The sequence below is a fragment of the Rhinoderma darwinii genome, chromosome 6, assembly GCF_050947455.1.
Source record: "Rhinoderma darwinii isolate aRhiDar2 chromosome 6, aRhiDar2.hap1, whole genome shotgun sequence".
Taxonomy (NCBI): Eukaryota; Metazoa; Chordata; class Amphibia; order Anura; family Rhinodermatidae; genus Rhinoderma; species Rhinoderma darwinii.
This window is the reverse complement of record NC_134692.1, coordinates 3,558,436-3,575,473: the sequence shown is the minus strand read 5'-3', so window position 1 is coordinate 3,575,473 and position 17,038 is coordinate 3,558,436. Positions and strand designations below refer to the sequence as shown.

The 17,038-nt window shown below is 47.9% G+C and overlaps 1 protein-coding gene across 2 annotated transcripts in view; it reads left to right on the top strand.

Annotated features, from left to right (window-relative positions):
* SLC49A4 (solute carrier family 49 member 4) overlaps positions 1 to 17,038 on the top strand; it is a 27,845-nt gene extending 10,807 nt beyond the window's left edge. The window contains exons 4-9 of one of the 2 annotated variants that reach the window (XM_075829040.1): positions 208 to 337; positions 2,758 to 2,866; positions 4,880 to 4,947; positions 6,325 to 6,452; positions 10,483 to 10,665; positions 16,694 to 17,038. In XM_075829040.1, coding sequence (XP_075685155.1) covers positions 208 to 337; positions 2,758 to 2,866; positions 4,880 to 4,947; positions 6,325 to 6,452; positions 10,483 to 10,665; positions 16,694 to 16,809 — 734 coding nt within the window. In that variant the 3' untranslated portion in view covers positions 16,810 to 17,038. The other variant, XM_075829041.1, reaches the window with a different exon arrangement.

Below are 17,038 nucleotides of genomic sequence, written 5' to 3'. Positions count from 1 at the left end.
GTCCCAGAGGTGGGGCCCGCATCTATCGGACATTAATGGCATATCGTGTGGATCCTGTGAATATGCCATAAATGTCCAAGATGGGGAAACCCCTTTACCTCCCCATATACCCGTACATTCTGACTATATATAGCGTGTGCAGCTCCTGGGCAGGGCTTTGGCTTGTTCTGTGTTAGGACCTCAGGCTGATGCTGATTTCTGTTGCAGAGTTTGGGATCATCACGGTGCTGTTTGCGGCTGTTCTGGCCTACTTCCCTGCCCGACCCCCTGTACCCCCCAGTGTTGCTGCCGCTGGTCGCCGGCTCAGTTACAGGAGCAGCATTGGAAAGCTGCTTGGGTGAGTTCTTCACAAATGGTCATATAAAACTGTTGTGGCAGAAAAAAGCGGCGTCCTACCCAGAACATTCAAATGGAGCAGCGTCTAAGGCGATGTTCACACGCAGAGTCGAAAACGTCTAATAATACAGCTCCTGATTTTCAGACGTTTTTTGTGCCACTCGCGATTTTCGCGCCGGTTTTTACGGCCGTTTTTGGAGCTTTTTTCAATAGTCTATGGAAAACGGCTCCAAAAACATCCCAAGAAGGGTCCTGCGCTGCTTTTTCCCAGCCATTTTTTTACGCGTAAAACGCCACGAAAAACGCTCCGTCAGAACAGAACGCCCTTTTCCCATTGAAATCAATGGGCAGATGTTTGTAGGCGTTCTGCTTCTGATTTCTCTGCCGTTTTTCGGGCGTTTACGGCCCGAAAAACGGCCGAAAATAGGTCTTGTGAACATACCCTAATGCTTTCCCCCCCCCCCCCTGTCTAATGCTTCGCCGTCTCCCCCCTCTTAAGGCCCTGTTCACATGGAGTTTTTTGCAGGCAGAAACAAAATCCGCCTCAAAACTACTTCAGGAATTTTGAGGCAGATTTTGACCTGCCTGCGCTTTTTTGCCGCAGTTTATCTCCCGTGGGCATTGAGGACCGTGGGCAAAAACGGGTGCCGCAGTTTTTTTGTTTGTTTTTTGCCTACCATTGATTTCAATGGCAGCTCAAAGGCGGCAAGAAAGGACATGCTGTTTTTTTTGCCCACGAGTGACTGAATGCCGCCTTAGGAAGTAAAACGCCTCTGCCGCCCATTGAAATCAATGGGGGGCGATTTCAGACGTTTTTTGGTGCTGATTCCGACACTGATTCCGCATCAAATTCCGCGCCAAAAACCTGTGTGATCTGGGCCTGATCCTTCAGAGCGGCGCAGTCTCCGGTTTATAGTCCGTCTAATATCAATAAAGATTAATAATTGTAGGATGAAAAGTTTAGCAGCTTTCTAATGTACATATGCATTTTCAAGACCTCTGCTGGTCAATGAATGGAAACCTTTTTACTAGCCAGAGACTGTAACAAATTATAAACTCTGTACAGGTGTTCAATGTATCAGTCTAAAAAAATCCTCTGAGCTGCAGCAGCAGAAATCTCTCACCGTCTTGATCGTTTTTCCCCTGCACTGATACATTGTAACGGTGTGGGGTCCTGGCTGTTGTCTGTTCTCGCGGTGCTTACACTATAATGTTTCATGTATTCTTGATGATATTTATTCTCTGGCTCGGGGGGGGTCTACACTTGATCTGTCCCCTCCCCCTCTGAAAGTGACGATTTGGGCACTTGCAGGGATCGTTTCTTCAGATAATCTTCTGCTCTGTGTTGGAATCTGTGATGCATTGTGCCAGGCGCGGGCGCTCGCTGCCCCCGGAGAGTTAATTCCAGTGAATTGTCGGGGCGTTGGTTCCTTATCCGGCTGACGCGAGCATTGATTTGGAATATGTGTTTATAAAGGCCGGAGCCGCGGGTTCAGCCTCCCAGGGCTTTGATAAATGCAGCCGGTGATGCGGGGCCCGCGCACACACGGAGATGAATGTCTCCGCCTGCAGTTGTTTCTGGAGCCGCAGTAGTTTAATACATAGAAGCAAATGAAATCAATTTCTGTAAGTGACTCGCGGGATTAATTTAATTGAGACTTTTAACAGCTTCTCGGCGGCAAATGCAGCAGAATTCAGACAAGTGAGAGCGACTTATTCCTGGTTAGTCTGACGTGCAGCTGAGAACGTGTCATGTAAAGAGCGCCTGTCACCTGCCCTGCGGGGGAGCACAATGTCGCCTGCCCTGCGGGGGAGCACAATGTCGCCTGCCCCGCGGGGGAGCACAATGTCGCCTGCCCCGCGGGGGAGCACAATGTCGCCTGCCCCGCGGGGGAGCACAATGTCGCCTGCCCCGCGGGGGAGCACAATGTCGCCTGCCCCGCGGGGGAGCACAATGTCGCCTGCCCCGCGGGGGAGCACAATGTCGCCTGCCCCGCGGGGGAGCACAATGTCGCCTGCCCCGCGGGGGAGCACAGTGCCGCCTGTCACCTGCCCCGCGGGGGAGCACAGTGCCGCCTGTCACCTGCCCCGCGGGGGAGCACAGTGCCGCCTGTCACCTGCCCCGCGGGGGAGCACAGTGCCGCCTGTCACCTGCCCCGCGGGGGAGCACAGTGCCGCCTGTCACCTGCCCCGCGGGGGAGCACAGTGCCGCCTGTCACCTGCCCCGCGGGGGAGCACAGTGCCGCCTGTCACCTGCCCCGCGGGGGAGCACAGTGCCGCCTTGCTTCATGGTCTTTAATATCGTTAATCATTCGTATCCGTTTTGATTGTTGCAGCGATTATGTAGCATTTTGTAAAGTATGAAGTGAAGCATTTGGTGTCCACGTTCTCAGTTTACTAACCCCCCCCCCCCTTCCATAGTAACGCTCGCTTCCTGATGATCGGTTTGGCCTATGCCATCCCTCTGGGATTCTACGCTGGATGGTCGGGGGTACTGGATTTGATTTTAACACCTATTAATGTTAACCAGGTAAGTGAGACTGCGATGTAATATAAAAGTTATTCACATTTTCACGATATGCATTTAGTGTTGAGCACTTACAAGTAACTGAAGTGGAGAAAACCCCCCCCCCCCCCCTTATCTGCTGAGCGGAGCTCCTGTGAAGCTGGGGGCAGTCAGTTATTTCCTATAGAAGATTATTGTAGAGTGCTTTTCTTTAAAGAGGCTCTGTCACCAGATTTTGCAACCCCTATCTGCTATTGCCTGTGATCGGCGCTGCAATGTAGATTACAGTAACGTTTTTATTTTAAAAAAACGAGCATTTTTGGCCAAGTTATGACCATTTTTGTAATTATGCAAATGAGGCTTGCAAAAGTCCAAGTGGGCGTGTTTAAAAGTAAAAGTCCAAGTGGGCGTGTATTATGTGCGTACATCGGGGCGTTTTTAATACTTTTACTAGCTGGGCGCTCTGATGAGAAGTAACATCCTCTTCTCTTCGTGACGGCCACATCGGCACCAGAGGCTACAGTTGATTCTGCAGCAGCATCAGCGTTTGCAGGTAAGATCGACTTACCTGCAGAATCAACTGTAGCCTCTGGTGCCGATGTGGCCGTCACGAAGAGAAGAGGATGTTACTTCTCATCAGAGCGCCCAGCTAGTAAAAGTATTAAAAACGCCCCGATGTACGCACATAATACACGCCCACTTGGACTTTTACTTTAAACACGCCCACTTGGACTTTTACTTTTAAACACACCCACTTGGACTTTTGCAAGCCTCATTTGCATAACTACAAAAATGGTCATAACTTGGCCAAAAATGCTCGTTTTTTTAAAATAAAAACGTTACTGTAATCTACATTGCAGCGCCGATCACAGGCAATAGCAGATAGGGGTTGCAAAATCTGGTGACAGAGCCTCTTTAAGAACACTCTTCCAAGAATGCAAATCACTGGAGAAAGAACTGCAAACACTGAACAAGCAAGGAATGCTTGGAGATTGTAGCTCTGATGCCTGCAGAATAGGGAGCGCAGCTCTGCAGTATAATACAGGATAAGTAATGTAATGTATGTACACAGTGACTCCACCAGCAGAATAGTGAGTGCAGCTCTGGAGCATAATACAGGATAAGTAATGTATGTACACAGTGACTGCACCAGCAGAATAGTGAGTGCAGCTCTGGAGTATAATACAGGATGTAACTCAGGATAAGTAATGTAATGTATGTACACAGTGACTCCACCAGCAGAATAGTGAGTGAGCTCTGGAGTATAATACAGGATATAACTCAGGATCAGTACAGGATTAGTAATGTAATGTATGTACACAGTGACTTCACCAGCAGAATAGTGAGTACAGCTCTGGAGTATAATACTGGATATAACTCAGGATCAGTACAGGATAAGTAATGTATGTATACAGTGACTCCACCAGCAGAACAGTGAGTGCAGCTCTGGAGTATAATACAGGATATAACTCAGGATCAGTACAGGATAAGTAATGTAATGTATGTACACAGTGACTCCACCAGCAGAATAGTGAGTGCAGCTCTGGAGTATAATACAGGATATAACTCCGGATCAGTACAGGATAAGTAATGTAATGTATGTACACAGTGACTCCACCAGCAGAATAGTGAGTGAAGCTCTGGAGTATAATACAGGATATAACTCAGGATCAGTACAGGATAAGTAATGTAATGTATGTACATAGTGACTCCACCAGCAGAATAATGAGTGCAGCTCTGGAGTATAATACAGGATGTAACTACGGATCAGTACAGGATGAGTAATGTAATGTATGTACACGGTGACTCCACCAGCAGAATAGTGAGTGAAGCTCTGGAGTATAATACAGGATATAACTCAGGATCAGTACAGGATAAGTAATGTAATGTATGTACACAGTGACTTCACCAGCAGTATAGTGAGTGCAGCTCTGGAGTATAATTCAGGATCAGTACGGGATAAGTAATGTATTAATCAAGTGAGTCCGCTTTTTACTCTCTGCTGTATCGCTTATTGTAAGTATGACGTCTCCACAGGTGGACGCCGGCTGGATCGGTTTCTGGTCTATCGTGGGCGGATGTTTTGTAGGAATCGCTGTGGGAAGGTGAAGAGATTAACATACTTTTTTTTTCTTCTGCTGTGTCCGTATCTTTACGTGTTGCTCGTGTGTGATCACGCGTTATCCCCGTTATCCCTTAATTGTTAGTAGCTCATTGCGTGCGGACGTCATATCTCTTTGGTTTGGACCCCCCAATATTGTCCCCCCTTACATATTAGTGTATGCGAGTGCACAATTTCAAAGACCTGTTCTGTTTCAGAATTATTTTTTTCGTACGGTTAACTCTGCATTCCCTGGTGTTGATTTATTCAAAAAATAAAAATCCTGCCCCCCCCCCCCCCCTACATCCGAGGTGGCATTGAGCATCCGATTTTTCAGTAAATAGAGCGGTCAGAGATGGATCTTCTCTCGGGTGACCGCAGCGCAGAATGTGAAATCACGGCCTCAGCCTTCAGGATCCTAATGAGTCTCTGGGCCACTCATCAGTCTTTTCTGGCGGGCTGGATCCGTGGCGGACCCGGCTATAACAATCTGCTGAAAGCCGTAATCAGGAAAATGAGGTCATAATTCTTGTCACATTTCACAGATTTCTTGAAGCTGAAGTATTTGCGGTGCGGACCCCCCAGCGTGGACCCCCCCAGCGCCCCCTCCTCATCATTCTATAGAAAACGCCTTTTGTGTTTGTTCCACCAGCTGCTGATGTTTAGCACGGCAAAAATATCAGTTTCAGCATTATCCTGTCATTTTCTGCAAATTCTTCCTCCGCGCCGCCCTTGACGAGCCGGTAATTGCGTTTCCAGAACTGGTTAATTGCAAACGCCATCTTTTAATTCTAATTTGGAAGCAGATCCTCGTATGTTTGGCTGTTTAGCTCATCCGGGGAGAGCGACTCCACGTGACAGATACTTGGGGCAGCGCCTGGTGTGTGAAGTTCTTCATCTACCCGGATGTGGCAGGTGATCTGGATCAACTCTCAATCCGTCCTCTGTGTTTTATAAGGGATTTCTGGTTGAGCAGGTTTTAGTGCAGGACGACACTGTGTCGCCGCCGCTACGTGTGACTGGAGAAGTCTGTAGTGACCGTCGTAATTATAACTGCGATCTATTAACCATCTGAACACCATTGAGAATTGAGACCGTGGTACCATAGAAGTGGTCACTGCCCCGTCCCTGGTTATTAAATCACTGGACCGTGTAAATACAACATAATCGCTCACCACAAGGACTGACCGAAAGCTGCACCGCCGGACACCACCCACCGAGCCCGGCACATTTCCCGTATGTGTAGTGTTGATTTTTCCATGTCTGGTCCACGTGTGATCTGTGGATGACGGTGACGTCTCTGCTCAGTGATGCGGCTGCTGCAGTGAGGAAGTAGTAATGATTGTCTCATGTTAATGATTTTTCTTTGCTTTCTCCCCAGATTTGCAGATTCGGTCCGGGGCGTCCTAAAACCTATTCTCGTGCTGCTGTTTTCTGCATCTACACTTGCGGCCACCTGGTTCACATTGACGTTTTTAAGCAGCGTCACCCACCTGCCCCTCACCACAGGTAAGTGCACACAAGGGGCCTCCTGTCCGGCCTGGTTGTCCTGCTAGTATTTATTTTCTAGGCCAGGAGTAGATGAAGATTATTATTATTATTATTATTTTATTTATTTTTTGCCGTAATTAAAGCCCCATCGCAGCTATAAAGACTAGACTGGACTACGTGCCATGGGGACGCCTGATGTCCTGTCATTTACATGAATAGTGGGGGACGATGAGGATGTAGTCCTATATACAGTGCTTCTACCTGCACGGACTCTTGGGTTGGGCCCCTGCACGGACTCTTGGGTTGGGCCCCTGCACTAATTTTCACCACATGCGGGCACATGGCCGCGTCACAGCCGAGGTCCTGATCATTGTGCGCAACTGGTGGAATAAGCCCCCACCCCCTATAGAGGGGCAATCTGCTTGTGGTGTCATTTTAGTATTTACTTCCCTCTTTGTAGATCGTAAAACTATAAATCCCGTCCAAGAATAATTGTGCGCTGTCGGAATTTCATGCCTGAGCGATGTTGGTTTTGCTTCTAGTAAACTGAACATTGTTCGAGGATGTGCCCGCGCCTCATAAAAACCTCTGAAAATGTGGAGCTATTCAAGGGAAAACGGCTCCTGATTTTCAGCCGTTTTTTTTTAAGCAAACTCGAGTTTTTCGCTGTTTTTTACGGCCGTTTTTGGAGCGGTTTTTCTAGAGTCAATGAAAAACTACCCCAAGAAGTGACGGGCACTTTTTCGCGGGCATTTTTCAAAACGGTCGCATAAAAAGATACCCTGTCGGAAACACGGCTGTACATAGGTCGTGTGAACGTAGCCTTCGAGTTACACCAGCGGACGTCCATCCATAAGAATCGCGGATATAACAAGTTGATCGGCGCTCGTTCAAGTCCTTATACACGGGCTGATAACTGTAGATTGACGAACGATCTTTAATATGATTGTTCGGTCCCGATACGGTTTGCGTGTTATCGGCAGCACATCCCATGTTGACACGGAGAAGCTCGGCTGCATATAAGATGCGATCAGTCGACAAATGGCTGAACGCTGACGTGTTTACACGGGCCAGTGACCGGGGACAAGTGTTTGTATGAATATCGGCACGTGCAAATAGCCCTTTAGTTTATTGATTCCCGTTGCTTGGCTACGGTCCCCACGTTCTGCCGCGCTGTACGGAGATCCTCAACACACGCACTGGCGTGAATTTCATAGTAGAATCTAGGACCCCAGTGCAGTGAGGCGACCATTGAGCCGCCATTTAGATCTGGAAGCCGGGGGTTTATCGGCGCCCATACACATTAGATTAGAGTCTGGCTGATAGTTGTCAAATATTACGAGGCTGATCGTTTGTTATGGCCGACAGTCATGATTTATTTTTATTTTTTTTACTGGTTGGGTCTTGACGTGTTGATGATCTGATTTGACACCTGATCTCCGTATGGGCGGCAATACAAGGCTGTCCGGAAAACCGTCACCTGATCGGCCTCCTGCCCCGGTAACCCGTGCAGCGGATCTGTCACCCGTGCAGCGGATCTGTCACCCGTGCAGCGGATCTGTCACCCGTGCAGCGGATCTGTCACCCGTGCAGCGGATCTGTCACCCGTGCAGCGGATCTGTAACCCGTGCCCGCCGTGACACCTGCATTTCCCATTCTATTGACTTGTTTATTAGATACCTTGTCTCCCCATCGGACACTTCCTCTGTAGGAATCCACCTCCTGCATCCACGTAACGAAATGTTTGACCTCCTTATGATGCTTGCTTGTTGCAGAGTAATTATTCATTTAGGGAGGATTTACACGAGCGTGTGTGTATTGCGCACGCAAAAAAAGTGGCGTTTTGCGTGCGCAAAAGGCACTTAACAGCTCCGTGCATCCTGTTCATATGGTGCTTTTCGCGCAGCCGCCATCATTATGACATGTTTGTAGCACGTGGTGCTTTTCTGTTTCATTCATACTTTTGACTGCTGTTGCGCGAATCACGCGCGTCCCATGGAAGTGCTTCCGTGTGGTGCGCGTGATTTTCGCGCACCCATTGACTTCAATGGGTGCGTGATGCGCGTAGAACGCAGAAATATAGAACATGTCGTGAGTTTTACTCAGCGGACTCACGTTGCGCAAAAATCACGGACTGTCTGCACGGCCCCCTAGACTAGCATAGGTCCGTGCGACGCGCGTGAAAATCACACGGGTTGCACGGACGCAAATCACGTTTGTGTAAATCCGCCCTAAGGCAATCAGTAGTCACCCCCCCCCCCCCCCCCCTATAAATTTCCTATTCATGCGCTGCTTTTAAGCTACCAGAGCGTTTGATCCGTGCACCCGCCGACCGCCCTCTTCTAAAATCTCTAGAATTTTATTTTTTTTACGTTGATCTTGTCTCACACCAGACTTTGCTGCCGGCCCCCGGAGGCGGTTTGATCAGTGCAGGGATTTCTCCTGACATCGCGCTGTTCTGTTACACGGGCCCATGGGGAGCCGGGTCTTCAATCTGCCGGGTCATTACCTTCCCGTCGGATATTTGTTTTGTTGTTTTTGCGGTCAGACTTCTTCCCTGACTGTACAGATTTGCGCAGTCGGCGGCAGACGACTTTCTAGGCTTTGACTAATGATTCGTAAATCAGCCTGACTGAAGGATTCCGCAATGTTCCCCTCTCCGTCACGCTGGAGGACGCGGGACCTGCAGATATTGGACTATTTGTTCTGCTCCAGTCACTGTCGGGGAGGCAACCGAGCAAGTGTTGTAAATGTCTGCGGATATCGCTGGCGTCGGGCGCGTCAGGATAAATCAGCGGCTGCAGATAAATGAGTTCTCACGTCCTGGGTTTGCTGTGGACATTGGACTTGTTATTCCAGACGTGAATAACCAGATGTGAACCTGCTGGCTGCGGCTCCGGTCATGGACGATGATCTTCTGACCCCGACTATAAGCAGCGCCTGTGATCTCTTAAAGAGACATGCGAGATATTGCTCTACCTGCAGTCCTTGGTCAACCTGGATCATTCTCAGACTTCACGTGTGGCCCCCGAGTTTTTTTTTTTTTTTTATTCCACAGATTACAAAACTTTAATTCAGTTTATAATTTGATATCTTCGATTCAAATAATCGCCAACACCAAAGGGGGTTTTACACAGGGCGATTATTGAGCAGATCATTAGTTCACAGAACGCTCGTTGTAGTAATTACTGTGTGTAAACGGCGGCGATCGGCAGAGGAACGAGCAAACACTCAATCACCTGCTGATCGTTTTAAAAAAAGTGAAATATTCTGGTTGTCGGCAGCGCATCTTGGTGTGTAAACCGGGAGACGCGCTGCCAACATGATGATAATGTATGGGGACGAGGGATCGGAGTAACGAGCGCTCCTCCCCATCCACCGCTCCGTGTGACAGGAGCAAATGACCGCCGATCAACTATGTCTCATTGATCGGCGCTCGCTGCACCGGCTGAATATCGGCCGGTGTGATGGGGCCTTAAACCTCACTACACAAGACATGTAACTGGAATTACACACGATGGCGTCTGTCGTTCTGTACTGATGAGGAGGGATAGAGAAGAAGACGGGCCGGGCAATGTCCCCCAGCATTCACGTATTCTATATGGCGGCGCACGTTGTATATGTTCTATGTAGGCGCAGGAAATACGGGCGCAGGGATGGAAAGTAACTTCTTGTTGTAACTCTTATAATATCATTAGTTGTACAATTAAATTGTGTTCAGAACAAGAACCATCCCGGGAAAATTCATTGTTTGCGTTTCTCCCCCGTGTGATGATCCAGGAGATAAAAAGTGACAACTATTCTGAGCATCAACTTGTCGCTCCGCAGGTGTCACTTCTTCTCCGTCGTGTAGTGGGGATCCAGGGGTCCTTATTCATTGGCTGCCCCATCAGTAGGATCCCACGATCTCACGTCTGTGTAATGGGTTTGACATAACTGGTAAATAGTTGCTGGATTTTCGGAGGGTTTATTAGATTTGTTGCCGCGCTCATTCATTTAGACTGTAATTTATTGTAATCCGTTTCTTTGTGTTTTGTGTCTGACGCAGCCACCCTATACACCTCCTGCATCCTGATTGGTGTGTTCCTCAATGGCACGGTGCCGATCTTCTTTGAGATGTTTGTGGAGACCGTTTACCCCGTCCCAGAGGGAATCACCTGCGGATTTGTCACGTTCTTGAGTAACGTCTTCACGGGACTTTTGTTGGTGTTCTTAACTTTTTATCACAAAGGTGAGTGGATGAAACTTTCAATTCCTTTTGTTGTGTTCCTTCTAAGGCTATGTTCACACGGAGTATTTTGACGAGTTTTTTGACGCGGAAACCGCGTCGCAAAAACGGCCCGAAAATGCCTCCCATTGATTTCAATGGGAGGCGTCGGCGTCTTTTTCCCGCGAGCAGTAAAACTGCCTCCCGGGAAAAAGAAGCGACATGCCCTATCTTCGGGCGTTTCCGTCTCTGCCTCCCATTGACTTCAATGGGAGGCAGAGAAAGCGTATTTCGCTGTGTTTTATGCCCGCGGCGCTCAATGGCCGCGGGCGAAAAACGGCGCTAAAATCGGCGTGCAGGGAGAGGAAAATCTGCCTCAAACTTCCAAACGGAATTTTGAGGCAGATATTCCTCCTACAAAATACTCTGTGTGAACATAGCCTTATGCAGAAATCTAGATCTGACTATGGAGTAGCGGCAGCAGGTGGGAAGCTTCACAATGGAAGGGGCCGGATTATGTAAGGCTGATATTAGCGGCGCCCCCTCCTGTACTCCCTGAAGGCCTCTCTCCCCATAACCTGACCGCCATAGCAGCGTATTGTGTGGTCCGTGTTCAGCAGTTCACCTTGATGGACCGGGACATCCCTGATTAACAGACGGTCTCCCTATAATCCTGCGTGCAGTCCCAGGAGAGCCGCACGTAAAGCTGCAAGTATCCGGCTCTGGATTTGAGGGATGGATTACCTGGACCTGGTCGCATTGATGTCCTAAACTCCAGCTCAGGCTGCGCAGTGAAGGGTCACGTATAAAACTGCTCGTAGCAGAAGGTATTGAACTGACCTAATGCTACCCCTTCTTCTTTTATAAAAAAAATATGATCAAATTTAGATACACATTTTTATATAAAGCGGTTTATTCTAAAATAAGCCACTTTGTAATTTATATTTTGCATAATTTTTTTGTTCTCTGGATGCAGCCTGCAGTGTAAAGAATGGAGGTTTATCTTCTGGGATTTTTCACATCCAGGGTCTACATTGTCACATGTAAATACACTTTCCTCTGTATTCTGTGTGGGATATAATCATACTCACTGTATTACATGTGGCAGGTTTTTATTTTCCTAACCCTAAATATATAAAGAAGCTTCCACCGTTACAATACGGACACAGACCGGACGATGGGGCCGTAGATACAAGATTCAGGTTACAAAGTGACTTTGTGGCTGAGCAGCTTGACTTGTGGACCGGTTCTGAGCCCTTTGAGGCGGGTTCTTAGTCCGCCTGTCTCGGGGCTCCTGTCATGTCCTCCTCTCACTATGTGGCTATTTTCCTGTCTTATCAGCACAGAATCCCAAGACCTCCGATATTAAATCATTATCCATCTACAGGGAGGGGATATAGACGCTGGACCTGTTTCGGCATTACTTTGGTTTTGCTCCAGTAATCCTCGTCCTGTCCTGGCTGTTCCCATTAATCAGGCACAATGGCCGCCGTGTCACATCGCAGCTCCAGATGCAGCGGATAATTGTGCGGTGACATTTTAGAAGGCCTGACATTTCGTCTTTAATTCCTGGTAAAAGTTCTATTCCACGTATTGATCCAGCAGGGCACGACCTCCATTCCAAGCCGGGTCCACCTTCTTCACACACAAGTATTTCAGACGCTTTTTGTGCTGAAGATTTGGAAAGGACACAAATCCACTCGAATCCATGATTCATTTTAATGTCGCCATAAAATATATAATTACCAGCGAATGATCCGCACGGAATAACCTGCGGAGCAGTGGAGGGAAGTCAGGACCGTGTGTAATGCCAACTAATAGTCCCCTAAGCGGGCCGAGACGTCACTTGGCTGAACTTCACCTCCCCCGTCTGACCACCACCATCATCATCATCATCATCTAGAACAGGGACGTTCAGCACATGCCGCGCTCGTGTATCTGCAGCCGCTTCATTATATCATATAACTGTAAAGTCCCAATATACCCATTAGGAGCACCAACAATGGAGTGTCGTACCACCGGCCGCCCCGCTCTGCTTGTGGCAAATACTTTAAAGGTCATGTGACATTGAAAGACGTCTCGGGCAGCGCCATTTCCAGTACTAGCATATTCGCCACAAAGGCGTTGCATGAACCTCCGTCTTATGGGGCTGTTCACTTTTCCAGTATTTTACGGTCTGTATAAACCGAGCCGCTCCTCCCACTTCCAGGGGCTTGTAAATACCTCAAAAGGCGTAAGGAATTAGAATATCGCTGTCCTACGTTTAACCCCTTCCCGGACTGAAGCTTGACTTGTTACCTGGTTGTGTAAATAGTTTTTATATAGAAGAGGTTAAGGCTGTGTTCACACGCGTGGCTTTAGTAACAGAAGCCGCAACTCTGCGCCGTCTCCATCAGACACCTGTTTACTTGCAATGGAGTTTGGCGGTTCCGGTGGTGTCCGATGTTCTGCACGCAGCGCCTTCTTTTTTTATTTAATTTGTAGGAATCCGTGATCCGAGCCTGAGAACCGGTCACTATATTGATGTAGAGCACCGGTCTAGTCTGCGCGCGCCTGTTCATTCCCTGGTTCTTGGGATTTTTTTTTCCCTTCACTGTAGGATCCTATTAGACATAACTATAAAGGGACACCTATGAAATGAAGTTTTAAACAAACCAGAATTAGGCCTAGTTCACACTGAGTTTTTTTTGGTGCTGTTTTTGACGTGGAAACCGCGTGTGAAACTTCACCCATAACTTCCGAAATTGCCTCCCATTGATCCCAAAGCGACTCGCTGTTTCTTCCCACGCTTCCATCTCTGACCTGCTGTTGAAATCCATGGGAGGCAGAGAAAGCATTTTTTGCTGTGTTTTTGCCCGCGGCGCTCAATGGCGCGGCCGAATAAAGCAGCAAAAGATGCGGCAAAGAGTGCAGGAAGGGCAAAATCTGATTTTTCTGCCCGTGAAAAGCTCAGTCTGAACATACCCTTAGTTTTTTTTCTATTTTGGATTCTTCTAAGTCGCCCCCTTTTGCTTTGCCGGTTTTGCACACTCCTGGTGGTCCCTCCTGGTGGTCCCTCCGTCAGAGTCTTCTCTCTTCTTGTGTTGCCCGGTGGTCACAAGTCCAGCAGACATTAAGTAGGTCATTTTAAAATCCAGCAGAAACGGGAGAACTTTCCTCTGTATCTGCCTGTTGGAATAAATTTTAAAGGGGGGGGCGGGGTGCAGTGGAGTTTTGTATTTCCACATCGTCCAAATGTTGATCGCCTCCTAGACATGAACAGGCGAGATCCTATGGTTTCCCATGTAGCGCTGTGCGCGGGGGTTCCACTCGGTGCATTTACCGCCACTGAGCTGCCATTTCCTTCCCGCCACGATTCTCTCTCCTCTGAAACGACTTTCTGTTTTTTCAACACAACTCATTTAGCTTGAAAAATCCTCCTCGTGTAATGTTTAGGGACCGAGCAAGTCCCTACCATAGAAATGACAAACGTAAAAGCCGTGCGTCTCGCTGGGGTCCTGAGGCGGCTGTGGTAACGTAGGACCCCGGCCCCTGTAGAGCAGAGCAGGCTGTAATAGAGGAGGGCAGACTGGAGGGATGAGACCGTCCATGGTCACCGCTGGGGCCTTCACCATAAAAGATGCTGAACAGAGAGTACAGGGGGGGGGGGGGTCCTCCATCAGGAGTGCGGTCATCTCTACACGGGACAGATCCCTCTATTAATGGAGCTGCACAGGGGGCTGAAGAGGAAATGATGGATTTATGTGTGATTATATTGATCTTATTGTTATTGTCTTGTTTGATGCATTGACGAGTTCACTGCTGCCGGTCTACGACTCCGATCATTTATCATTTGCTTCTGCTTTCCCACGGTTGGCGCACTCATTGTTAGGTACTTGTTGCTTTCACATATTTGGGGCAGCAAAATCCATGACCAGGAGATCAGGTCTTCATAAACACATACACAGCCAGCTGAAGGCCTTATATTATATATTCACCTTTCATCACCAAGTTACAGTTTTACCTATAGAAATAATCCTACATAAAACAGCAGATGTAACTCCGGATCAGTACAGGATATGTAATGTATGTACACAGTGACTCCACCAGCAGAATAGTGAGTGCAGCTCTGGAGTATAATACAGGATGTAACTCAGGATCAGTAATGTAATGTATGTACACAGTGACTCCACCAGCAGAATAGTGAGTGCAGCTCTGGAGTATAATACAGGATATAACTCAGGATCAGTACAGGATAAGTAATGTAATGTATGTACACAGTGACTCCACCAGCAGAATAGTGAGTGCAGCTCTGGAGTATAATACAGGATGTAACTCGGGATCAGTACAGGATAAGTAATGTATGTACACAGCGACTCCACCAGCAGAATAGTGAGTGCAGCTCTGGAGTATAATACAGGATGTAACTCAGGATCAGTACAGGATAAGTAATGTAATGTATGTACACAGTGACTCCACCAGCAGAATAGTGAGTGCAGCTCTGGAGTATAATACAGGATATAACTCAGGATCAGTACAGGATAAGTAATGTAATGTATGTACACAGTGACTCCACCAGCAGAACAGTGAGTGCAGCTCTGGAGTATAATACAGGATGTAACTCAGGATCAGTACAGGATAAGTAATGTAATGTATGTACACAGTGACTCCACCAGCAGAATAGTGAGTGCAGCTCTGGTGTATAATACAGGATGTAACTCAGGATCAGTACAGGATAAGTAATGTATGTACACAGCGACTCCACCAGCAGAATAGTGAGTGCAGCTCTGGAGTATAATACAGGATATAACTCAGGATCAGTACAGGATAAGTAATGTAATGTATGTACACAGTGACTCCACCAGCAGAATAGTGAGTGCAGCTCTGGAGTATAATACAGGCTGTATCTTCGGATCAGTACAAGATATGCAATATATTTACAAAGTCACTTAGCTTTTTACATAAAGTACATCTGTTTAAAGGGAGTTTGTCATTGTCTTGTCCCCCCCCCCCCCCTCCGCTGACACCGCTGGTTAGGTATAGCTGAAAGCAGTGACCACTTACCTGTTACATTGCTTAGTTATTGCATAATTGAAAATAAGTACTTTTGTTCTCCCATGCGCTGTATGATAATTAGGTTGCAAATGTCCGATCTACTGACCCCTCCCCTCGGGAGTTGATTGACAGCTCTGCTGGTCTTCAGTGTTGTCATCTGTTCCATCCAGAGGCTTTTGTCAACTGGGATGGGGGGAGGTTACAGCTCCGAGACTTGCCTCCTAACTTACATACAATGCATGAACTTCTGCAAGAATGAAGCCATGTAGCAGAGTTATGTCTGACTTCCCATATACCGAATTATAGGTGCCCGTTTAGAGAAAACAAAACTGATGATGCTTTAAGCTGTGAACCGCTGCTCGCAGGTTCTCTGCGCTGTAATCGAGCCATTTATAGCAAACGGTGAGAATCGGGCCTATAGTCTGTCTGATCCGCTATTGCCACTTTTGACGTGCTGACATGCGCCATATTGCATATGTTGGAAAATCTGGTGTGTTATGCAATTTTTCGTGTGCAAGATGTAAGGACAGTCTCTTGCCGTGCCAGGGGTAGCACCCGCACGAGGCCGTCATGCCCAGCAGGCGCCTATGAACCAGGAGATCTCCCCATAGGTCACTGGTTGGGCTGTAGTAATGTCACTGGCTTTTATTGCGGTCCCTGACTAATGATTGGCTGCGGACTCCCTCTGGCCGGGCCGCCTTTGCTCGGCTTCTGTTATGCAGTGTCTATACGTTGACGTGACCCGCGTCTCATTGTGGCTGCGCTTCTCATTTCTCGTGGTAAATTTCTGTTCTTGTGTTTTTTCCTGTGAGATCCGGTAACGTATAGAATCTGCGTGATCTTCTCTTACTTTTTGTATTTACACAGCGCTGTCCTGGTCGAACTGGTGCCTGACAGGATCTTGTATCCTCGGCCTCGTGTTTATTATCTGCTTCAGGGAATCCAGTGACAAACGGTCTCACCCCAAGTACGCCATCTGAATGCCTGGGATTACTCAATGTTGTTTTTTCATTTCCAGAGTTGTCGTGGCTGAACTGGTGCCTGACGGGATCCACCTTCCTCAGCCTGCTCTTTATTGTGTGCTTCAGGGAATCCTATGATAGACTCTATCTCGATGTCTTTATATCCGTGTAATCGCCCCAGACGGGCTGAACTCTCCGCTCACGGCACAATTGTCTGGTATTGCACAATAGACTGGAGGAAGACGAGCGCCACGAGGCCGGCGCTCTGATATTAACAACTACATCAAGTGTCCCGCGGGTGATCCTGGAAACGGCGGAGCATCAATTACCGGGGACGTCTGCTTCTCTCGCCCGCTGCGGGGCTTATTAATAAAGGTGTCGTATTTTTAATGTTTTAATAA